Source organism: Pelophylax lessonae (genome assembly GCF_965119305.1).
Source record: "Pelophylax lessonae genome assembly, chromosome: 1".
NCBI classification, from domain to species: Eukaryota; Metazoa; Chordata; class Amphibia; order Anura; family Ranidae; genus Pelophylax; species Pelophylax lessonae.
This window is the reverse complement of record NC_138768.1, coordinates 276990534-277015252: the sequence shown is the minus strand read 5'-3', so window position 1 is coordinate 277015252 and position 24719 is coordinate 276990534. Positions and strand designations below refer to the sequence as shown.

The following is a 24719-nucleotide window of genomic DNA, read 5'->3' as shown; positions in this document are numbered from 1 at the left end:
CAGTCTGATATTAATGTGCATTTCCACGAGCATGCATTTGCGTTTACCTTTTCTCTTACGTCCTCCGACAGTCGCCGCCTCTTCATATTCGTCACATATGGGGTATTAGACTTTGCTCCGAAGGAGTAGCTAGGCAACAGAATATGTTAACAATAAAGCTTTAACATATCCCACCCTCAAGGGGTGGTCCCCTCAGTCAATACCCTCCTACTTCCTGCAACCATATCTCAGTTTTAATGTCTAGCTTGTCAGGAGTGGCTGGCTCTCTCTGTGCTGGGACTTTTTGTCCCAGACTCTTTCTTCTTTTTAATATTTTGAGTTTTTTCTCTACCTTTACTTAGCTGTTGTTTTTGTCAGCATTAGTTAGTTCTTCGGACGAAGAGGATCATGCGGACTGGGTCTCGGGCTGATCCCCCTGATCGCAGGTCGTGGGTCAGTGGCTTCCCAGTCTGCCATCGAGCGTTCAGCCAGGTAACGCTCCTGGCACGGTGAACGACCCATCCCTGTTCGGTGCAGGGATGTTTGGTGAGGTGGCTACCTCACCGGACGCTGTGCGGTTTCTTAACCGCCATTGTGTGCGTCTTGAATTGCGACTCTCCCTGCCTCATGTGCAGCGGCTTGTTCGCCTGTGCGGGTTCCCCACGCCATATGAGGTAAGTGTGTCTATGTGGGGACCTGTCTGTCTGGGGGGGGTCTCAGTCTGGGACTGTGTAACCTGCCTTTAAATCACACTGCTTGTCTCCCTATCTCTCGGCTGCATGCTGTGGGCTGCAAGGGGGGGGGGGGGGAGCTGTATGACACTGTGTGTGTCAGGCTGGGCAGTGTGGGAAGCTGTGTGCTGTGGGGCATGTTTTTAATGGCATGTTGGGGCATATACAGCGATCGCTGCGGCGATCTAACATGTATCCATATAATGGGATGAAATTGTGTGTGTTTTTATGCACTGTGGAGCGGCGGTTTCGGCGCCAAACGACGCCATTTTACCGGCGCCCGCTCCGGCCGCATGGTTTACATGCACGGCGGCCATTTTCTTGTAGCCTCCATAGGCTTACATAGAGCGCCCTGGCAGCATCACTTCCTTTTTCCTGGAACACCGGTCGAGGCAGCAGCAGCAGCGGGGTCTCCTCAGGTTTTATCCTTCTATTCCTGTTGTCCATTGCCTGTATTCAGTCTGTATATTCCCTGTGGGGGTCTCATTGTGCCTGAGTGTGTGCGGTGGGCTGCGCTTACCGCGCTTGCTGAAAGGGGGCAGTTAACCCCTGGTTGTCTGGCGTACAGGGGCAATGGATTCTCAGGAGGGCAAGTTTCCCACAGTATTGGTGGAAAGCCAGGGGACCGCTGTTTCCCCCCCAGGGGGGGATTTAGCCACTATTGTGGCTGGCCTTGCTGCCCAGGTGCAAATGCTGGTGGCTGCTCAATCTACTAAACGGCCCAGAGTTGCTCTGTCCTCCGATTCTGAGGGTGAAGGTGATGGGGCTGTTCTGGCAGGGACCCCCCTATCGGGGTCCCGCTCCTCTCTTGATCTAGTGGGGTCTGAGGTAGAGGCTGAGGTTGAGGGGGTTGATAATTCTCCCCCTGGCTCGCCTGAAGAGCTTGCAATCATGGATGAGTTGATTGCTTCCATTAAGCAGACGCTACGTTTGCAGGACGAAGTGTGTCCCCCCGCTGCCTTGGCGGCTTATGGGACGCAGAGAAAACGCAGGACGCCGCAGGTTTTTCCCTGCAATGCTGATTTTCAGCGCGCTGTAAAGGATCAATGGCGCGATCTGCGCAAACCTTTTGCGGTACCAAGTAAATTCAAGCTGCGTTATCCTTTCTCCCCTGCCACTGATGAACGGTGGTGTGTGCCTCCACCAGTGGATCATGCAATTGCGGTTTTGAACAAAGCCACTGCGATTCCTGCAGAGGGATCCCCTGTTTTCCGTGATGCCACGGATAGGAGACTGGAGTCTCTTGCCCGTCATACTTATTCTGTTACGGGTTCTATGCTTAAGGCTCTATTTGCTTCTCTCATGGCGGCCCAGGCGATCGCAAGTTGGACGCAGATGCTTAGGCGCGTCCTAGTGGCCAATTCGGCCTCGGCGGCGACCCTGGACATGGTGGATCAGATCCACCAGGGTGTCATGTATCTGTGTGATGCGGACCTGGACCTGATTCCGTTGGCTGCACGTGTGCACAGCGTGGCGGTGTTGTCTCGCCGCCTGGTTTGGTTGAAATGTTGGTCGGTGGACCAATCTTCACGTAAAACCTTAGCCAATCTGCCTTATGATGGGTCTCGCCTTTTTGGGGAGTCCCTGGATGTGTTGATTAAGGGGATCACCGGGGGTAAGAGCACTCTCTTGCCCCATTTCCCCAAGGCTAAGGGGGCTTCTGGGAAGAAGCATGCGAATTTTCGGCCCCCTCAGGGGTCCTTTCGTGCCTTTCGGCCGCACTACAAGGGCAAACCGTTCAAAGGCCAGGGCTCTCAGAAGAAACCCTGGTCTGGGAAACAGAAGTCCGGCCAATCCGGACCTGCGGCCCATAACAGTTCGGCCTGAAGGGGCGCCCTCACCCAGTTTTGGGGTGGGGGGACGCTTGCTCGGTTTTCTTCAGCCCTGGTTGGCCCGTGTGCGGGACAGATGGGTTCTGGAAATTGTTCGATCTGGTTACAAGATCGAGTTTCTCTCTCGGCCAGAGAGCAGATTTTTTCCCTCAAATCTACAACTGTCTCCAGAGCGCCTGCGGGATCTGCACCTGGCGGTGCGGGACCTGAGGGCTCAGGGAGTGGTGGTTCCGGTGCCTCATCGGGACAGATTTCGGGGGTTTTATTCCAATCTGTTCACCGTGCCCAGAAAGGAGGGCAAGGTTCGTCCGATTCTGGACTTGAAAGCTCTGAACCGCTCTGTGCGGGTTCGCAAGTTCCGCATGGAATCCCTGCGCTCGGTGGTGGCTGCCCTGGTTCCGGGGGAATTCATGGCCTCCATCGATTTGAAGGATGCGTATCTTCACATCCCCATATTCGAGGGTCATCAGAGATACCTTCGATTTGCCATTGCGGAGGATCACTACCAGTTCGTGGCGTTGCCCTTTGGGCTCGCCTCGGCTCCGCGGGTCTTCACCAAGGTGCTTGCACCGGTTCTGGCATTATTGAGGGCCCAGGGCATTTCTGTCCTGGGGTATCTGGACGACATTCTGATTCGGTCTGCGACCAGTCAGGGTCTGGAGAAGGACCTGTCTGTCACGATGCAAACTCTGCAGGAGTTCGGTTGGACGATAAATGTTCCAAAGTCGACACTGAGTCCGTCGGTTCGTCTTCCCTATCTGGGAATGATACTGGACTCGGTGCAGGCGAAGGTCTTCCTGCCGGAAGACAAACTCAGGACTCTTCAGGAGGAAGTCAGGTCCCTCAGGGACGTTCCGAACTCGTCTCTGCGGACGTGTATGAGATGTCTGGGATTGATGGTCTCGGCTTTCGAGGCGATTCCTTTCGCGCAGTTTCACACGCGGGGTCTCCAGGCGGAGATCTTGTCCAAGTGGGACGGGCGACCTCAATCTCTGGATCTTCAGATCTCGTTGAGTCATCGCACCAGGGAAAACCTTCTGTGGTGGCTCCAGTCCCCGTTGGTGTCCGGGGGCAAGTCGTTTCGTCCGATCTCGTGGACGATAATCACCACGGATGCCAGCCTGTCGGGCTGGGGTGGTGTTTTGGGCGTTCTGTCCGCCCAGGGGACCTGGTCGGAGGGGGAGTCTTCCCTCCCGATCAACATTCTGGAATTGCGTGCGATAAGGCTCTGTCTTCATCGCTGGACGGACCGGCTGCAGGGCTGCCCGGTTCGGGTGCAGACGGACAATGCCACGGCGGTGGCCTATATCAACCACCAAGGGGGCACCAGGAGTGCCCGAGCGGCTCGAGAAGTGGCCGACATTCTGTCTTGGGCCGAGACTCATGTCCCGGCGATAACGGCGGTTCACATTCCGGGAGTGGAGAACTGGCAGGCGGACTATCTGAGTCGCCAGACCCTGGATCAGGGGGAATGGTCTCTCCATCCGGCTGTCTTCCAGATGTTGTGCGCGAAGTGGGGTCTTCCAGATGTGGACCTGTTCGCGTCTCGCCTCAACTACAAGGTGAAGAGGTTCGTGGCAAGGACGCGCGACCCTCGGGCAGACGCGTCGGACGCGTTAGTGGCCCCGTGGCATCAGTACAGGCTGATGTACGCGTTTCCACCGATTCAGTTGCTGTCCCGGTTCCTTCGCAGGTTACACTCGGAACGCAGCACGGTGATTCTTGTGGCACCGGACTGGCCTCGCCGGTCCTGGTACGCAGACCTCGTGAATCTGGCGGTCGACGCCCCCTGGCGTCTGCCTCTTCGGGACGATCTACTGTCTCAAGGACCGATTTACCATCCTGCTTTACAGTCGCTGGCTTTGACGGCCTGGCTGTTGAGACCGAGGTCCTGAAGGAGAAGGGTCTCTCTCCAGAGGTTGTTCATACCTTGATCAACGCGAGGAAGTCTTCCTCGGGAAAGGTTTATTACCGTACTTGGAAGGCCTATTTTGCCTGGTGTGAGTCCAGGGGGTTTTCACCCCGCACGTACTCGGTTTCCCGTGTGCTGTCTTTCCTTCAGACGGGTGTCGATCAGCGTTTGGCGCTGGCTACGATAAAGGGTCAGGTGTCTGCGCTGGCCGTTCTGTTTCAACGTCCCGTGGCTTCCAACTCCTTGGTTGGCACTTTTATTCAGGGTGTGCGGCATCTGGTTCCTCCTAGGAGGGATCCTTTGCCCCCTTGGGACTTGAATCTAGTCCTATCTGTGTTACAACGTGCTCCTTTTGAACAGATCAGGGAGATCTCGTTGTCTATGTTGTCCAAAAAGGTCGCCTTTTTGGTGGCGATCACTTCGGCTCGCAGAGTGTCGGAACTGGCGGCTTTGTCCTGCAAGTCTCCGTACCTGGTTGTTCATTTGGATAAGGTGGTCTTGCGACCTAATCCTTCTTTTCTGCCGAAACGAGTTTCGGAATTCCATCTTAACGAGGATATTGTTTTGCCTTCGTTGTGCACGAAGCCTAAACATCCAAAGGAGGTGAGATTGCATTCTCTGGATGTTGTTCGGGCGATTAGGGTTTACCTTAAATCGACTGAGTCTTTTCGAAAGACGGACTCCTTGTTTGTTCTTCCAGAGGGTCCTCGGAAGGGCATGGCGGCTTCCGCCTCTACCATTGCCAAATGGATCAGGCAGACCATTGAACAGGCCTATGCCTTGCAGGGGAAGGTTCCCCCTGTGCCTGTGAAGGCGCACTCTACTAGATCTCTGAGTACGTCTTGGGCCTGTCGTCATGGGGCTTCTGTAGCCCAGGTGTGTAAGGCGGCGACTTGGTCGACCGTGCACACTTTCACAAAATTCTACAAAGTAGATGTTCAGGCATCGGCGGATGCTTCCTTTGGCCGCAAGGTTCTTAGTGCGGCTGTTCCCTAGGGTCCCTTGTTGGGGACTCCTGGCTGTTGGGATAAGTTTTGTATCCCCTGGTTTTTTGTCTTTTCCTGGGTTGTTGCTCCTGTTGAGCACTTATTTTTGCTGTTGCCCAGCTGGTTTCCTTCCTTTGGTAAGGTTCCTTTCTTTGATGTGGAGACTGCGTTGCCTTTCGGCGCGGATGCGTTTCCCACCCCTCATGTTTGCACTGCTTTGGGACGTCCCCATATGTGACGAATATGAAGAGGCGGCGACTGTCGGAGGACGTAAGAGAAAACGGAATTTTTGTAAAATCTTACCTGTAAAATTCCTTTCTCTGAGTCCTCCGACAGTCGCCGCCCCCGCCCCTCTTTTGGGGTTTGAATGTATACTCTACTGCTATTCCACTAAAACTGAGATATGGTTGCAGGAAGTAGGAGGGTATTGACTGAGGGGACCACCCCTTGAGGGTGGGATATGTTAAAGCTTTATTGTTAACATATTCTGTTGCCTAGCTACTCCTTCGGAGCAAAGTCTAATAGACCATATGTGACGAATATGAAGAGGCGGCGACTGTCGGAGGACTCAGAGAAAGGAATTTTACAGGTAAGATTTTACAAAAATTCCGTTTTTTAATTCAGCACCGAAAAAAAGGAATAAAACATTCTTGAATCTTGGAAAAAAATCCTTCAGTATGCAGTTCCTCTAATACACATCCGAGCCTGATCAAGGTGTGTGCATAAGAACAGCTGCTCCCATAGGTCTCTGCTTCCTGATTGGAAGGAACGACGGACAGGGGCTAAGAACCACCAAGTAAGGTGAACGACCGAATAATGCCGCCAATTCTGACACCCAGGGAGCAGAGGCGATAGCCACCAAAAAGGCCACCTTCTGGGATAGCGTAAGCAAGGGAGGTTTCTGTAGGCCTGAGAGCACCAAATTGGGGTTCCAAGGCGGTAACAGAGGCTGCACTGGAGGAGCAACCTGCAGAACTCCGTGAAGAAAAGTATGCATGCACCAGGGAGTGTATGGCCAAAGGCCATTGAAAGACAGCTAGGGCCGACACCTGGCCCTTGATAGTACTCAAGGCCAGTTTCTGCTCAGCATTGAAGGTGAAGCCGAGCCACCAAAAAAAGAGCGAGGATGAACCCAAAGACACTCACCACACAATGTACGTCTTCCACGTACGATGGTAGATCTTCCTAGAAGTAGATTTCAAAGCATTTAACAGCGTTGGAATCAATGACTCACACAAACCTCTATCCATCAGCACCTGCCGTTCAACAGCCAAGCCTTCAAAGCCAGCAACTGTAAATCAGGATGGAAGATTGGTCCTTAGGGAACAGCAAATCCTCCCTGAGAGAAAGCTTCCAAGGAACGTCAGGGGACCAGTCGTACCAGATCGGTGTACCAAGCCCGGCGGGGCCAGTCCGGGGCCAATAAGATGACCGTTATCCCTTCTGCCTCGATCCAGCATAGAAGTCTTGGCAGAAGCTTGAGAGTAGGAAAGGCATAAAATCAGACGATTCTGACCCCACAGGGCCACAAGCGCGTCTGTGGAGTCCATCAGAGGACCCCATGACTGAGCCACAAACCTCTGCACCTTTCTGTTGAGCTGGGATGCCAACAGATCCACGTCGGGAATTCCCCACCGGAGACACAACTGATTAAAGTCCTCCGGATGAAGGGACCACTCCCCTTGGTCCAACGCCTGCCGACTGAGGTAATCCGCCTGCCAGTTTTCCACCCCGGTAATATGTATGGCGGAGAGGGCTAGAACTAACCATTCTGCCTACCTTAGAATGTCGGCTACCTCCAGAGCCATGAGAGCCACCAGGACACTTCTTGTGCCCCCCTGGTGATTGACATAAGCCACGGCCATGGCATTGTCCGGTTGAATGCACACTGGACATTTGTGAAGACCCGAGGAGCAGAGGTGAGACCAAAGGGTAATGTCACAAACTGATAATGCTCCTCTCCCACAGCAAAGCACAGGAAGTGCTGGTGACCGGAAGGTGAAGGTAAGCATCCTTGAGTCGATAGAGGAAGGAAAATCCCCGATGCAGGGATGCCGCCACCGTGCGAATGGACTCCATTCTGAACTTCTGCACTCACACAAAGCAGTTTAGCGCTTTGAGGTCCAGGATTGGACGAACCTTGCCTTCCTTCCTTGGAACTGTAAGCAGGTTTGAGTAAAAACGCTGAAAACGTTGAAACCGGGACAATCAACCCTTGAAGTAACAGGTCTTGTACAGCCCCAAACAGACCCTGTAAGCGGTCCGGGGATAGGCGCAGGTTGGAAGGAAAGAACCTTGCCGGGGGGCAAGAGCAAAACGCCTTCTTGTAGCCTGACCTAATGACTGTGTGGACCCACTTGTCTTGTACCAGGGAAGACCACGGGTCCAGAAAGCAGCGAAGAAGTCTCTACCGCCCCCGATACGGGTTAGGGCGCACCTTTATGTTGAAGGAGCTTTGTCTTGGGAAGCCCGCTTGATTTGCCAGACCACGTTCACTTGGTATCCACCAGAGGAAGCCCTGATCGGCTTTGATCACTTGTCAACCTTCTTATAAGCCAAGAAGGATGGCCCACTTCTACGCGGGTCCTTGCCCTTAGCCTGCAGAAGAAAGGTACTCTTCCCCCCCCCCCCATGAGACCCTAAATGATTTTATCCAGGGTAGCTACAAACAGGCAATTCCCTTGAAAAGGAAGGTCCATCAAGGCCTTATAAGAAGTCAAGTTTCGCAGACCACCACTTGAGCCAAAAAATACCCCAAAGGAGCACTGCTGAAAACAAGGAGCCTAGCTACTAGGGGGGGGGGGGGCATCCAAAGAGGCATCACAGATAAACTGCAACCCCTGGACCAACAGCTCAACAAAGGCAGGAGGGAGCTGCTCCCCCTCCAGGTCAGCGTAAAAGCTTAGCCCACTCAGAGTTTGCGACACCAGTGCAATGGTAAATACCGGCCTCGGTGCCGAATCAGCCAGGGTGTACACATTATGGACCACAGCCTCCACCTCCTGGGTCCTTAAAGGCCGGTGACTCTTTCAACCGGAATCATGGTTGCCTTGTTCAATCTAGAGACCGGAGGGTCCACCACCGGTGGAACTGTCCACTTTTTAAGAAGGGACTCCGCATAGGGGTACCGCATAGCAAATCACTTAGGGACCACAAGGGGATGTTTTGGCAGTTCCCACTATTTAGTGACAATTCTGTCAAAATAGGCAGGGAAAGGAAAGGAAACTGCTTTGCCACTCTGGATGGCTTGTGAGTGCCAAAGGGACACTACGCCTACATTGCAGCTTTAGCTGCACCCTCCATTTTTAAGGTCGCAATCAGTGAATCCACCAGCCCCTTTTTGTACGCGGTTGCAGAAGTGGAGGAATCATCCTCAATATCTGAGAACTCAGGGCGCGTGGTCGCAGACCCAGCAGAGTGTCCCAAGTCTGCAGCAGCTGAATCAGATTCAGGACCTGAGAAAATAGAGGAGGCAGGGGGCGCTTTTGGCTAGCCCGTCGCCCAAAAAACCCCTCCACCCGGGACGCAAAGGACTCAAGGACCGCCGTCAGTGCATCAATAGATGGTTGGGATCCGAAGGGCCCCACACACTCAGAGGGAATCGGGTGGGGATATGGCCCACAGGGACCCCTCAAGACTGATGAGGGACGTGCCTAAAGAGGCAGGAGGGGAACCCAGGGGTCCGACCACCCCATGTCCACCCAAAAAACCCTCCAGGGGGAGACAGTCCCTTACCATACCAGGAACCAGGCGTGCACCTCTCCAGACAAAACCTCCTCTCCATCTAAATGGGGGGGGCTGTCGTCCAGCAGGAATGCTGCAACTCGGGCCGAGACCCGATCGAATGTGACCTTCAGAGGTGTTTAACTTGCAGGCCAGCCCCTGTCCGGTGGGGCTATGTCGGGACTGACCTAGCGCAGAGCTGAGGTCTGCGCACGCTCGCTGGCCAGACTGGGGGGTGACCACTGGATCTAGATTATCCAGCCTGTCTCCCAGTCCGGCAGTTGACTGTAGATCTCACAGAAGTAAAAATTCTATCTAAAAAGAAAAATTTGGCAGGACAGAGATCCCAGCAAGGAAATGGGTCCTTACTCCTGACTAGGCAGAAAAAAGTACCTATAGCAGAGAGAGGGAGTATACCCCCTGGATTGTCCATAGGCATAGCCAGACTTTTTTTCTGCCTAGTGTCCTACTCCTGTAGAGGGCAGTATAACCCAATAGTAAAGAAGATCTGGAGCTGCGACAGTCAATGAATGAAAGAAAATTTCCTTAATATCACTTTAACTATCACAGCATCAGAAAACAGCTGTTTGGGGCAGTATCTGGCAACAGCGAAGGACACACTGATTTTTAGCAGAAGCAGCTGTCTGCAGGTAATAAGATATGTACCATTACACATACACAGCGTGTTCGGTACTGTAGCTGAAAGAAAAGAAAAAGTTAATAAAAAAATACTAAAAACTTGAAATGCCAATTATTTTCAGCTGGGCACCTAGAACCAGTAACAATTGCAACTTCAGTTTTACAATGCTAACAAGTATGTGCAGTGGAAGATTGTTCACTTTCATTTTAAAAAATATTTTACACTGCCTTCTGTTATAGGACTGTTGACAACAAACTTTGCAGTTTATCACCATAAAGGAGTGTATCCTTCCTGTAAACATTGTGAATGCCACTTGTATGCATCACTTACAGTGCTACAACACTGCCAGAACTGAGGAAGCTGCCTTTGCACAATTCCCAAGAAACCTGTATAAAAAAAAAATACTCCCTCATGACTTCAAATGTGTTTTTGGTATTTATCTTCCTCAATTCCATCTCACGACAGGCAACACTACCCTTCAAGGACCTAAATCCACAGAGAACACAGAAGGCCATAGAAGCACATACTTCCAGACTACAGGTTAAACCAACATGCTCCATTTCATGCCGACTACTGTCCATCACAAGTATGCTGTTGCTGTACATAAATCTTGAACTATATTAACACTTACAATGGAAAGCAGTACTGTGGATGGTACCCACCCTACCACATCGTTTGAAAACTATGTGATAGGGTGAGTCAATGTTTCAAAATAACAGAAAAAAAAAAAAAAAATTGTCCAAAAAACATATCTTGCATTTTGCATGCAGCTTTTGTAAAACTGTTTTCTACAGAACTGTAGATTTAAAACAAACACATGAGGAAGTCATTATGACACAATTACACAAAGGGAACATAATGTATAATAAATAGGCTGTCACCATGGAAATAACTCAACAGGACATATACAAAAAGGATTATATATAGCAAGTTAACATTTATATAGCATGACGTTGGCTGACCACCTTGGGTATATTTAGATAAAATTTCCTTCTGCTCCAGTCTGGATTGAGCTCCTGCGTGTACTACCTTTCCTACGGGAATTCTCATTTTTACCATAAATCAATCTCATTTGTCTTTGAGCCACTATAACACTCAAAGCATGCAAAAGGGACTTTCAGTCTCACTAAAAAAAAAAAAAAAAAAAAAAAAAAAACAAAGGCCCTCACTTGGTGGTTTAAGATGATACACATTTTCCAGTTTTATCATCTGCGGGGGTGGATTACAAATCCTCCACTGACTTTACATATTACACAATTCAGAGATCATATAGAGTCGCAGTGCAGTTATTACAGAAGACCTTCACCCATCAAATCAACTCTTGTTAGTTTCACAGATTGCTGAATATTTTAGGAAAAGCAAATTATAGAACACAGAGAGGTGTGGCCAACTGATTCCTTGTTTAGGTGAGGATTAAGGCTGGGTTCATACTTGTGCGATGCGAGAACCAGCGCAATTCCAGTGTAGGTTCCCGCGTTGCATCTCACACTGCCCTCTGAAAACTGATGCGGGTGTCAATGTAAAGTCATTGACACCCCCCGATCAGTTCGCAGATCATAGTGCTACCTGTGAAATGGTGCAGGAATCGAATACCCATGGGATCCGATTCTAAAGCGGGCCAAAAAAATGGCCCTGTACCATTTTGGTCTGAATGTGATGCAAATTCAGCCATAAAAAATGATATAGCTGAATTCACATGGCATGCAATTTGCACAGCAATGTGGTGCGAATTACATGCGATTGTCTGTTCACATCAGTGTGAACCCAGCCCAAGTATGGATCAACCCTTCTGCCTCATGGGATTTCCACATTACATATGCCAGCAGAAGTGTTTTAATGAGGGGTGCAAGCCCACCATAAGATCCGAGTAGGCAGACATGCTGCACTTCATGATGTCTACCCTAAAAAGGAGTTTTAGGCTGGGTTCACACTTGTGAATTGGATGTGGGTTTCTCCGCATCCAATTCGCATGTCAGGAGAGTGTGACCAGCTCTCAATGAAGCTGGTTCACGCAGCTCCGGGACAGGTGCACAGCGATTTGCAGGACATTCGTGTGCATTTTCTGGTCCGTTTGAGGTACAAATTCAGCCAAAAATTCGGACCAAATTCAAACCTGAATTGGTGGACGGGACCCACGGACCCCCTCTGCAATCCAGTGTGAACCCAGCCCTAAAGTGATTACGTTTTTTTTTTCTTTTTTTTTTTTTACGATAACAAACGTTCTACTTACCTCCTCTGTGCAGTTGTTTTGCACAGGGCAGCCCGGATCCTCCTTTTCTCAGGTCCCTCGTTTCTGTTCCTACCTCCTTCCTCCTGTCGAGTGCCCCCACAGAAAGCAGCTTGCTATGGGGGCACCCGAGCCGAGCTGCAGCTCCGTTTGTCTATTCAGACACGGAGCTGCCTTTCAGCCCCGTCCCCTCTCCCCTGATTGGCTAATTGACATTGATGGACAGTCGAGGGAGCCAATTGCCCTAAGGGCTGTGTCCCAGCCAATCAGCAGGGAAAGTCCCTAATGACCGAGGGACTCGTGGACACCGCTGGACAGAGAAGGATCTCAGGTTAAGTATTAAGGGGGGCTGCTACACACAGGTGTTTTTTTTTATCTTAATGCAAAGAATGCATTAAGATAAAACAGACTTCTGACTTTACAAATCCTTTAAGGTGGCAACATGGAAACAGCTGAACAAGGAAAACTTCAGCTGCAAGGAGGACAATGCTGAATATAGACTAGTAAGGCAGACAGAGGATACTTTTTTGTTCAACCAGCGGGCTGAATGAAAGAGAAAAAAAAAAAAAAAAAAAGGAAAAGATCCAATTCCGCCATTCACACATTTCCTGTCAGAATAAAATGAGAAGTGCTATTGGCTTTAGCCGTCGGCTCAGATCTTTCAGGAAAAAACTGACAGGTTGGTTGTACAGAAAACCTAAAAGGATGAGTTCACCTTTTGGACCCGTATATTCACCTGTATTTAGGGTATGACAAGTCCCAACTCCAATCTCCTCAGCTCTGTGACAGCCAGCGGGGGGGGGGCATCTTCTCCCCTTACATACGGTCACTTCTTGAAATAAATGCGGCTCTGCAGGGCTCCTCCCACACAGACGCATCATTTATTATTTCCTGTTAATGAATGAACTACAACTACCTTCAGCCATTGCAACTGATGGCTTGTAGTTTTCAATGAACTGTGAGGACACTGGTGAGCGCCTTCGTAGTTCATCGATTCTTCCTGCTGTCAAGTAACTGCCTGTCCCATACAGGGTACGAGCAGACAAACATTTTGAGAGTCTGCAGTAGCCCTGCATTGCACCCATGATCTGATCTTAGGTGCAATGCTCTGCAGGCTTCCTAGAAAGAATAAAGACACTTTTTAACTTGCAAAAATGTGCAATTTAATAGTTTACTTTTTATGAAAATGTGACCTTATCCTTCAAGTATTTTTTTTTTTTTTATAAAAAAAACTTAAGGATCCTTTCACACGAGCACCCCGATCAGATCCGCCTGTCAGTTTTTTAGGCGGATCTGATCAGATGCTCCATGCATCCCTATTGGGCAGCGGATGTCAGCGGAGACATGTCCTCTGACACCCGCATCCGATCCAGTCCGTGAAATCTGGACGGAAGGAAACCCTATTTTCCAATCCGTCCAGGGGATCGGATGAGAGCGAACAGGCGATCCGCTCTCATCCGATTCTCCCATAGAGATGCATGGAGCTCTGACACCTCCCTCTCCGCACACAGAGTGGAGAGGAAGCTGTCACCTTCCTGCTCAGCGGGGATCTGTGTTTACAATCCCCTACGGAGGCGGACCATGTGAAAGAGCCCTAAGGGCTCTTTCACACGGGCGGTCCGATCAGATCCGCCTGTCAGTTTTTTTAGGCGGATCTGATCGGATCCTCCATGCAGCTCTATGGGGCAGCGGGTGTCAGCGGAGGTCACCTCCGCTGACACCCGCATCCGATCCTGTGCTGAAATCTGGACGGATGGAAACCCTATTTTTCCATCCGTTCAGTAATCAGAGCGGAGTGGATCTGATGAGAGCGGACAAGCGGTCCGCTCTCCTCCGAGCCCCCATAGAGGGCAGCGGGTGCTGAGACACCTCCCTCTCCGCTCTGCAAGCGGAGACGGAGCTGTCATCTGCCCGGCTCAGCGGGGATCGCGGATCGATCCCCGCTGAGCAACACGGATCCGCCTGCGGAGGCGGACCGTGTGAAAGAGCCCTAAGGCAGAAGAATAAACTAGATTCCCCTCTTTTTGCCCAATAAAACCTAAACAATTTTTAAGCAAGTTGATGCACATACAAAAGGTCTATGGTTGCTTTACAAATACAGGGAGAAGGAAAATCAATGCACAAACCAACAAATAAAATGTTAGTATTCACTTTCCATCCAAACACTAGATACTACAGATGGAAGTCCATGGTTTGCCAACAGTAGCATCTTTTCTCAGCGACTGTTTTTATAAATGAGCCTCATCATGGCGTACGCAGCATGCCAGACATAGACCAAGTCAACTCCAACTATATGTCTTGCCAGAACTAAAAGCCTACATTACACATTATTTAAAACAAACACTTTATAGCAGGCCAAGAAATACACAAGCCATCCCCTGAAATAACACGGAGCCACTTCTCCTGTTACAGCCGACATTCTCAGTGCTGAGGGCACTTATTAAAAACGGTAAACCCTAACTACCCAAATGTATTTAATAATTATAGCCAAGTATTGAGGTGAAAAAACGTATATATTATATAAATAAGAATACAGGAAATACCTTGATGTGGATACTTCAGACATACCAGACTGGTACTAATTCAAACTCACTTCCAGAAGAGTGCAAGATATTTTAAAACAAAACTATTTTATTGCCGCAGTGTATCAATTGCCCATTTAGTCTAGGGGAGAGTTTTGGCATTTCAACTTACCTGATCCTCTTCCCCTCCCCCCACCCCCATGATTTGACAGTGGACTGTCGCTCGGTGAGGCCATGTCCAATGAAAGGCTATGGACCCTCCATTGGTCTTGATGACATCGGACTTCCAGAGCATGGGGGAGAAGACGTCATGGGGAACGGTCTAATGGAGGATTAGGCAAGTAGATCTTTTTATGTCTACTAGACTTAAACTAACAATTACCCCTGCAGTGCAGATGAAGACCCACTCCCAGGGATAGTTTTTAGGTTTCCCAGAGCAGAGCTTCGTATCGTAAACATTCTAATGGTTGTATATTGTCATATAGCACCATGTATATGCACCCAATTTTTGTCCGTGTGACCCATGTTTTCACTGCCCCCCTGCAAGCCAACATGACAGCTGCTCAGGTCTATTTACATTACCATGGCTGCAATGCTTTGTGGTCAGCAATTTTAAAGTAGAAGTAAACTTCCATCTTTTGCTTTTACCTACAGGTAAGTCTATAAGAAGGCTTACCTATGGGTAGTGTAAATATCTTCTAAACTTGCACGGTTTAGGAGATATTTACATTAAATGCAGCCAGTGACATCACTGGGGCATGCGCTCTGAAGGAATGGCCACCCATGCCATTCCTTCAGGTCCCTGTGCCATGGACGGGCGCTCCAGCACAAATGCGCGGGAGTGATGTCATCACAGCTTCGAGCAGTCAAGCAAGCAATGCGGGTGAAAATGGGAGCCCCAGCAGCACTGACTTCGACGCAGGAGGACTTCGTTTTAAGGCAAGTTTAACATAATGTGCTAGTATGGGCATTACGACTTTACCTTGCAGGAAGAAAAAAAAAAAGCCAGCGGTAAATTGCTTTAAAGCAGAATTTCAACTTAAATGCCATGTGTTGGGTTTGGCTTGAAGAAAAGGTAGCAACCCTATTACTACTACTAGCACATTATGGCTTTACCTTGCAGGTTACTAAAAAAAAAAAAAAAAAAAAAGGCTAGCGGTTTACAACCGCTTTAACTTAAATAACTGAAATCAATGGGACTGCACCACAACCACATACAAAACATGACTATGATGGTTTGCGTGACATAGTTCATTGAAAAAACCCTGCTGGGATTGGTAAAAGTGCAATTCAGGAGGCACCGTTTCACCTCCAAACTAGGGGATCCATCACAGATTGCTTTTCAGTGGGGTGGTAGCGCCTGCCCTCCCAAGTGAAGGAGTGCACTTCTGCATACCTTATTTCCCTATAGACCTTTTTTATTTATTCATTGTCTATTTTGCAGAGTGTAATCACACCACCATCCATGATGACAGCTGTAGGAACTGGTTGGGACCACCATACAGGTTACAATCTGACTGTACAACCTTTTTACAATAAACTTTAGATTTATCAAAACTATGTAATATGGGGACCTACCTAAACTATCCAGTCTGACAGAAAATTGTACTTTCAAGTTAGAACGTGTGGTGAGTTAGATTGTACATCAAGGACTTTAGGCATTTCAGTTGAAAACTGGACTGTTTGATGCATGCTGTGCATACCGATCCATGTGTTCACACGCTGGTCTACTGTAACCTTTAAAGTAGCATTATTGAACTAATATACTTCACTCTTCATGACTGTGCTTTGCTTAGAATATTTCATAAAAATACGATGAAAAAAAGTGCCAGTACAGGTATGCAGCCACATAAAGATCGTTTGGCAGAGATCTTAGGTTAGCAAAACAATCTCTTTAAATATTGGCAACTGGTTGATTTTGTGAGTAACATTGGTGGGATGCAAAGCTTGCACTCAACTTTTCTTCTGTAATGTGAAATTGAAAGTTTCTTTAGGCCTCCTGTACATGGGCAGAAAAAGTGTCACTTTTTTTTTTTTTAAGAGGCTTTTCAACTCTATAGCACCTCTTCACGCAAATTGTGATGTTAAAGTGGTTCTAAAGGTAGAACATTTTTTTACCTTATTGCATTCTCTGTATTAAGGTAAAAGGCCTTCTGTGAACAAGATTTCCCCCCCCCCCCGCCCCCCCAAAAAAAAAAGTTACCTGGACCCGATTTTGATCCTGCACTGTGCCCAAGAGCGGCGGCTCTCTCCCGTCACTGGACAGAGAGGAAGCAGCAGGAGCAGTTGACTCCTGCTGCTGTCAATCACAACCTGTGAAGAGAGAGCATGGATGGGGACCAACCACCGCTGTGTGTCTATGGACATAGGCAGTGCCGCTCAGGACCAAGCAAAAGTGATGGAGCCTGGAACCCAAACGAGGAGGATCAGGGTCCCTCGGTGCAATACCATTGCACAGAGCAGGTTAGCGTGACAGGTTTATTATTTAACCCCTAGGCGCCGATGGTACACAAATATGCATCCCATCGACGGGTGGGCCTTAGAGCAGAGCGACTGCATATTTGCGTACCAATTTGCAGACCAAGCTGTGCCAAGAGCATGTGCCCTGCATTTCCCCCGAAACAGTTACTGGCAGGTAACAGAAAGATGATTGCTTCTTGCAATCAGGAGCTTTCTGATCATGTGACTGCCAATCACAGTGGACACATGATCATAATAGGGATGTAACGATATCGAAGATATCGCGATATCGTATCGTCGTGGTCGTCTCAAAATCGTCGTGGTCGTGTCTCGATATCGTTGTGGTTGGGTTACAATATTAAAAGGACAGGTGTCCGTCAAAAAGCAAGAGGAATAAACACAGTCCCACGGAACAAATCATTGTTAACTACATAGACCAGAGTTTAAGGGTTTTTTTTACTGTTTTTTTTTTCTTGCAATGTAGATATTTTGATCTTTCTGATGAAAAACGTGAACATAAGCTAAATGATAGGTCAGTGTTTTTTTTAAAGGCTTTTTGACTGACTATTTTATTTAAGTTTAAGTTATGTTCCTAAATACCAGTTTTAAAAGGCTGCCTTTATTTGCCTTGCACATTTAAACCTGACTTAACTTGATCTTTGTTTGCACTTAAAGGGAATTGCCTATTGTATGTTTACAATTGTTCTAGCTGCTTCTTAACTTGAACATTGCACAGAAGAATCCGTTATGCAACCAAATATTACTATACAGAATATTGATGTTCCTGACTACAACTTGCACTTTAAAAGCACTATGTGATCAGTGTTTTATGTTGTCATGGATCCATAAATACAACAATAAATTGCCTGTTGACTGGCAAAAGCAGAATAAATGTCGGTATTTTTTCGCTATTATCATCACAAACACTATCATGAGCTATTTAACAATACCATGAACTTTTCCACAATATCGCAATAAATATTGTACCGTGAGGTCAATATCGAAATTGTATCGTACCGTGAGATTTTGATATCGTTACATCCCTAGATCATAAACCCCTGCCTCCCAGCATCTGAAATCCCCTAAAGGGACGGGAGGCTTTGGCTCCGAGGGGTTAAAAAAAGGCTTTATTATTACTTTATGATCTGTATATTAGAGCAGTGTTCAGGGGGGATTAAGACCCCTTTCACACTAGTGTGACTTCAAAGTCGCGCGATTTACCGCAACTTTTGACTGGGCTTGAATGTCTTTGGCCTCAAAATCGTGCCAAAGTAGTGCAGGGACTACTTTGAAGTCGGTGCGACTTCAAGTCGCGCTGATATGAATGGGGCTCATTGAAAATAATGGAAAACTACGTGTCATGCGATTTTGCGGTCCAAAATCACTGGACAAGTCGCACTAGTGTGAAAGGGGCCTAAAATAAATAAAAAACACCAAAACCTGCACTCAGAGGAGTTTATGGTCTAAATTACAGACGTGTCTGATGCATGTGTACGTGCAGACATTTATTCTAGTGTCTCCGATAAATTAATATTCTAGCCAACAGAACAAGTTTATGCACATATGCTTCTAAACATCATACACAAATGCGTGTAAATACAAATCAAAACAAGCATCTGTTATGTTGGATTTTTCTATCAGCTTTTGGCAGAAAGATCCAACATAGATCAGAGTATTCTAATACGCCCATGCAGTCTTCTACTTCTACATTCTAAGTAGCACACGGACTTACTGGTTTGCACTTCTGCCTTTTAGCACTTGGATCCTTTATTTCAATACCAAACATCTACATGTTCCCCCTGTGCTTGCATGGTCTCCACCCCACTTCCCAAAAAATACTGAATCCCAACAGTCTGCATGGTTTCCTCCTACACTGCAAAAAAATACTGAATCCCAACAGTCTGCATGGTTTCCACCCCACTTCCCAAAAAATACTGAATCCCAACAGTCTGCATGGTCTCCACCCCACTTCCCAAAAAATACTGAATCCCAACAGTCTGCATGGTTTCCACCCCACTTCCCAAAAAATATTGAATCCCAACAGTCTGCATGGTTTCCTCCTACATTGCAAAAAAATACTGAATCCCAACAGTCTGCATGGTTTCCACCCCACTTCCCAAAAAATATTGAATCCCAACAGTCTGCATGGTTTCCTCCTACATTGCAAAAAAATACTGAATCCCAACAGTCTGCATGGTTTCCACCCCACTTTCCAAAAAATACTGAATCCCAACAGTCTGCATGGTCTCCACCCCACTTCCCAAAAAATATTGAATCCCAACAGTCTGCATGGTTTCCTCCTACATTGCAAAAAAATACTGAATCCCAAAAGTCTGCATGGTTTCCACCCCACATTCCCAAAAAATACTGAATCCCAACAGTCTGCATGGTTTCCTCCTACATTGCAAAAAAATACTGAATCCCAAAAGTCTGCATGGTTTCCTCCTACATTGCAAAAAAATACTGAATCCCAAAAGTCTGCATGGTTTCCACCCCACATTCCCAAAAAATACCGAATCCCAACAGTCTGCATGGTTTCCTCCTACATTGCAAAAAAATACTGAATCCCAACAGTCTGCATGGTTTCCACCCCACATTCCCAAAAAATACTGAATCCCAACAGTCTGCATGGTTTCCACCCAATGTTCCCAAAAAATACTGAATCCCAACAGTCTGCATGGTTTCCACCCCTCATTCCCAAAAAATACTGAATCCCAAGTCGCATGGTGCTTGCATGGTTTCCTCCTACATTGCAAAAAAATACTGAATCCCAACAGTCTGCATGGTTTCCTCCTACACTGCAAAAAAATACTGAATCCCAACAGTCTGCATGGTTTCCACCCCACATTCCCAAAAAATACTGAATCCAAACAGTCTGCATGGTTTCCACCCCACATTCCCAAAAAATACTGAATCCCAACAGTCTGCATGGTTTCCACCCCTCATTCCCAAAAAATACTGAATCCCAACAGTCTGCATGGTTTCCACCCAATGTTCCCAAAAAATACTGAATCCCAACAGTCTGCATGGTTTCCACCCCTCATTCCCAAAAAATACTGAATCCCAAGTCTGCATGGTGCTTGCATGGTTTCCTCCTACATTGCAAAAAAATACTGAATCCCAACAGTCTGCATGGTTTCCACCCCACATTCCCAAAAAATACCGAATCCCAACAGTCTGCATGGTTTCCACCCAATGTTCCCAAAAAATACTGAATCCAAACAGTCTGCATGGTTTCCTCCTACACTGCAAAAAAATACTGAATCCCAACAGTCTGCATGGTTTCCACCCCACATTCCCAAAAAACACCGAATTCCAACCGTCTGCATGGTTTCCTCCTACATTGCAAACATATACTGAATCCCAACAATCTGCATGGAGTTTGCATGGTTCTCCCTCCCCCCACATTCCAAAAGCATACTGAATCAAAACAATCTGCATGGAGATTGCGTGTCCCCATGTCCTGTATCCCCATTCCAAAAACAGGCTGAATCCCAACAATCTGCATGGAGTTTGCATGTCCCCATGTAGTTGCATAGGTTCCCCCCACCACTCCAAAAACTTGTTGGTAAGTTAATTGGCTCTAGTCCAAATTGGCCCTAGCATATGCCTTATGGTGGCCATACATGGAATGATTTTATATATAATCGTATCATCAATAGATTCACTCCCTGACAAGATTAGAAAGACTGTTTGACATCCTATACACTTAATGATCATATCGGATCATTACTTTCCTAAGATTTTCTGTCCAGACCAATCAGAAAAGTTTTCATAAAACCAATCAATTTTGCTTTATAAAAAAAAAAAAATAGACAATCAATAACATGCCATGAGTCTTTGCATAAATATACAGATCTGATCACATGCTCAAACTATGAAGTGCTCGATTAGATCGTTCTGTAGATGGTCACCATTAGATTGTAAGCTCCTTGTGGACTGGGGCTGAGATGAATGTAGGACATGTAAAGCGCTGTGTAATCAATAAATAAGTAGCCCAAGGGTGTCAAACCTGATGTACCAGGATCAGAACTTGACAATTTCAAGATGATAACTAATAAGCAGTGTGGGGGGGGGGGGGGGTGGTGGTGTAGAAAAAGGGAAGGATTCCTGTGTGTGGGTGTCAGGAGAGAAGTCTGCCATAGAGGCTCAGTGGCAATATCTATAGGCACATCTTCTTCCAGTCAGTGCTGTCATAGCAGATCCCCAGTACAGGGAGCATGCTGCAACCAGCGTCATAACATGTGCCTGCCTCCCCCTCCTCCATGTGATAGGCACAGGAATGCCACTTGTAAGATTGTCCTGGAGCCCTTCTCTCTCCTCACACACACTGAGGGCAGCGCCGGGCACTCTCCTTCCCACACAGGGAAAGAACTTAGGAGTACCCTGGTGCCACTAGCACAACCAAAGCCAGCCATGAACCTCTCCTGCTCTGTCAGACACTCACCCAGGTCGTCCATGATGCCGCTCAGCCGGAACGTTCCCCGGGAGTCGGCTACAACTTTCACACTTCAAGGCACGAACGCGCCTCCGCCTCCTGCGTGCGCGTGCACCCACTGCCCTCCGGCCACACCCCACCGGTCCGTGCGTCACGCGCAGCCAGCAATCTCTCCCCTCATCCGTTTGCGTGGGGTGGCTCGCTGCTGGAGGGCGCGCATACTTGGCCGCGCGTTCCTGGTGCTCTTCTGTGATTTTGGGGGTGGAAGCTGAGACAGGTTTTATGGAGTACTGTGACTGCAAGATGGGAGTCCCTAATTTACAAAGACTGTCCCCGTGTTCCCTCTCCCCTATGCTTGGTACACACCATGAGGGCTCATGCACACTGCACCTCAAACAGGCTTCTGAGCTCTCATTATTCTGCCTCTCCCCTCCATCTTAGCCAATGGGGGTTATTGACTAAAGGCAAATCCACTGTGCACTTTAAGTGCCATGCAAGTGTGCTTGGAAGTGCGGTCACTTTAGGTCTGAGAGGGGGGCATGCAAGGACAATAAAAAACAGCAGTTTTGCTGGCACGTGATTGGATGATAAAAATCAGCAGAGTTTCCCCTTATTTCAGATCTTCCCCTCAGATCTACAGCGACCGCTCTTCCAAGTGCACTTGTTATGCACAGTGGATTTGCCTTTAGTAAATCAACCCCAACGTGTCCATGCAACTATGTTTTTTTTATTTACTAAAGGCAAATCCACTGCAAGTGCAATTGGAAGCGGTCACTAGATCTGAGGGGAAGATTGCTAATTTCTATCATCCAATCATGTACAAGCAAAAATGTTTTTTTATTTTCCTTGCATGTCCCCCTCAGATCTAAAGTGACCGCACTTCCAAGTACACTTGCAGGGCACACAGTGGATTTACCTTTATTAAATAACCCCCCATTGGCTAAGATGGAAGGGAGAGGCAGAAAAATGAGAGCTCAAAAGCCTGTAGGAGTCGCTTCTTTGAGCTGCAGCCTCTTTTTTGAGAGGAGCTTTCAAGCAGAAACAACGTCTAAGTGCCCCAAAAAGCTGGAAAACACACTAAAAAAAGAATAGTAGAAAGGAACTGAGGAGAGGGTTTGTAAAAAAAAAAAAAGCTTAAAGCGGAGTTCCAGCCATTTCTGTGTTTATTAACCAGTTGCCGACTGCCCCACGCAGATATACTGTGGCAGGGGCGGCTCTGTTGCGCAAAATCACGTAGATATACGTGATTTTGTGCACACGGCGCGCGCCATGCCAGAGCCGTACTCCCGCTGTATTTAGATACAGTGGGAGGCGGGCCACGGGAGGAACGGCAGGGATGGCCACTGCTCCTCCCGTGATCTTCAGAGAAACTGACAGAAGACCCGCCTGCTTATGTAAACAAAGCAGGCAAGTCTTCTGTCACACAGGCAGAGAGAGATCAGGAGTTTCAGCAAAGCTTAAACCCCAATCTCTTTGTGCCTGTCACAGAAGCCCCCCCCCCCCCCCACAGTGAGTAAGTACAGTTAGGCATACATTAACCCCTTTGATCACCCCGTGTTAACCGCTTCCCTGCCAGTGTCATTTATACTGTAACAGTGCATCATTTTTAGCACTGCTTACTGTATTAATGTCATTGGTCCCCAAAAAGTGTAAAAAATGTCAGTTAGGGGCCCGATCTGTCTGCCACAATGTCGCAGTCCCATAAAATATGCTGATCGCCGCCATTACTAATAAAAACAAATAAAGTCTGAAAATATATCCCGTAGTTTGTAAACGCTATAACCTTTGCACAAACCAATTAAAATACGCTTTTTGGTATTTTTTTTTTTTTTACCAAAAATATGTAGCAGAATACAAATTGGCCTAAAATGATAAAAAAAAAATAGATTTTTTACATTTCTTTATTGGGAATGTTTTAAAGCAGAAAGTAAAAATTATTGTTTTTTTCACAATTGTTCTTTTTTTGTTTATAGCGCAAAATCTAAAAACCGTGGGAAAAAAATTGTTTTTGGGTACAGTGTAAAACAACCGTGCAATGTTTTGTTAAAGTAACGCAGTGCCGAATCGCAAAGAATGGCCTGGTCATTAAGGGTCCATTCACACTGCAGCGACTTGTCAGGCGACTTGGTCGCCTGACAAGTCGCAGTCGGTCGCTCGCCATTGAATAGTACAGGACCCGTTCTAATAGGAGCGACACAAGTCGCTCCGACTTAGAAAAAGGGTCCTGTACTACTTTGGGGCGACCTGGAGGCGACTTGAATTGACTTAAATTATATGAAGTCCCTGCAAGTCGCGCCGAGGTCGCGGTGCACGCTGTGCACCGCGGCTTCACAGGTCGCCCCAGCAAGTCGTGTCGCGCCAGTCTGAATGGGCGCTAAGGGGGTAAAGCCTTCTGAAGCTGAAGGGGTTAAAAGTCAGCAGCTACAAAAAGGGTATCTGCTGACTTTTAATAAACACACACACTCACCTGTCACACGATCAAGCGATGCGGGCCCCCGAAGCCTCAGTTCTTTCCGGTGCCGGTGTTCAGTGAAAAAACCCTACCTCGTGAAAATTCCCTTCCCTCGTCACTTCCTGCGCACCTACATCATGGAACAGCTGAGCAGCTTACCACTGCGCATGCTCACAGCTCCGGAGGGTAGGTAATTCTCACGGGGTAGGGTTTTCTAACGTTACACCGGCATCACTGGTGTGCGCACCCGGCTGTGACAGCTTGCGGCTCCACAGCTGGCTGCGCACTGTGCATGTGTGAGTCATGCTGCGCCTCCTGAATCATGAAAGTGACATGTCCCAGAAGATTGCAGGGAGGAAGAGGGAGAGGAAAACATCTGCGGCCCGAGTGGAAGTGGGAGCAGGTAACTGTCAAAACTAAGTACCTGCCCCCCCCCCCCCCCAAAGCATGCCAAAGGAGTCCTTAAAGCGGAACTTTTGGGTGGAACTCCGCTTTAACTTGGCCATACACCATACAGTTTTCTTATTTGATTTCCTTTAGATTTATCTTCAACAATGTAGTACAAGGGCCTGTCTGATTGCATACAAATCAAAAGGGTTTAGGTTTGACCTCATATTATATAGTTTTTGGTAAATCAAAAGGAAAGTTGTACAAGACAATTGTATAATGTATGGCCAGCCTTATGTTCAAAGAAGCTCAATAAAAATGTGCAAAAGAGGCCAAAAAAGCACAAGCTTCTTCTTCAGGGATCCCCTGAAGAAGCCACGTGATGCGGAAGTGGCGTAACGCGTAGGGACGCTAGACCGGAAGTGACGCA

General features: G+C 47.8%; 1 protein-coding gene across 2 annotated transcripts in view; it reads right to left on the bottom strand.

Annotated features, from left to right (window-relative positions):
- The window catches only part of PXN (paxillin), a 113728-nt gene extending 92142 nt beyond the window's left edge, over window positions 1-21586 (bottom strand). Inside the window, exon 1 of one of the 2 annotated variants that reach the window (XM_082258898.1) lies at window positions 21460-21586. In XM_082258898.1, coding sequence (XP_082115024.1) covers window positions 21460-21472 — 13 coding nt within the window. In that variant the 5' untranslated portion in view covers window positions 21473-21586. The remainder of the gene's footprint in view (window positions 1-21459) is intronic. The other variant, XM_082258899.1, reaches the window with a different exon arrangement.
- Between the last annotated feature and the right edge of the window lie 3133 nt (window positions 21587-24719).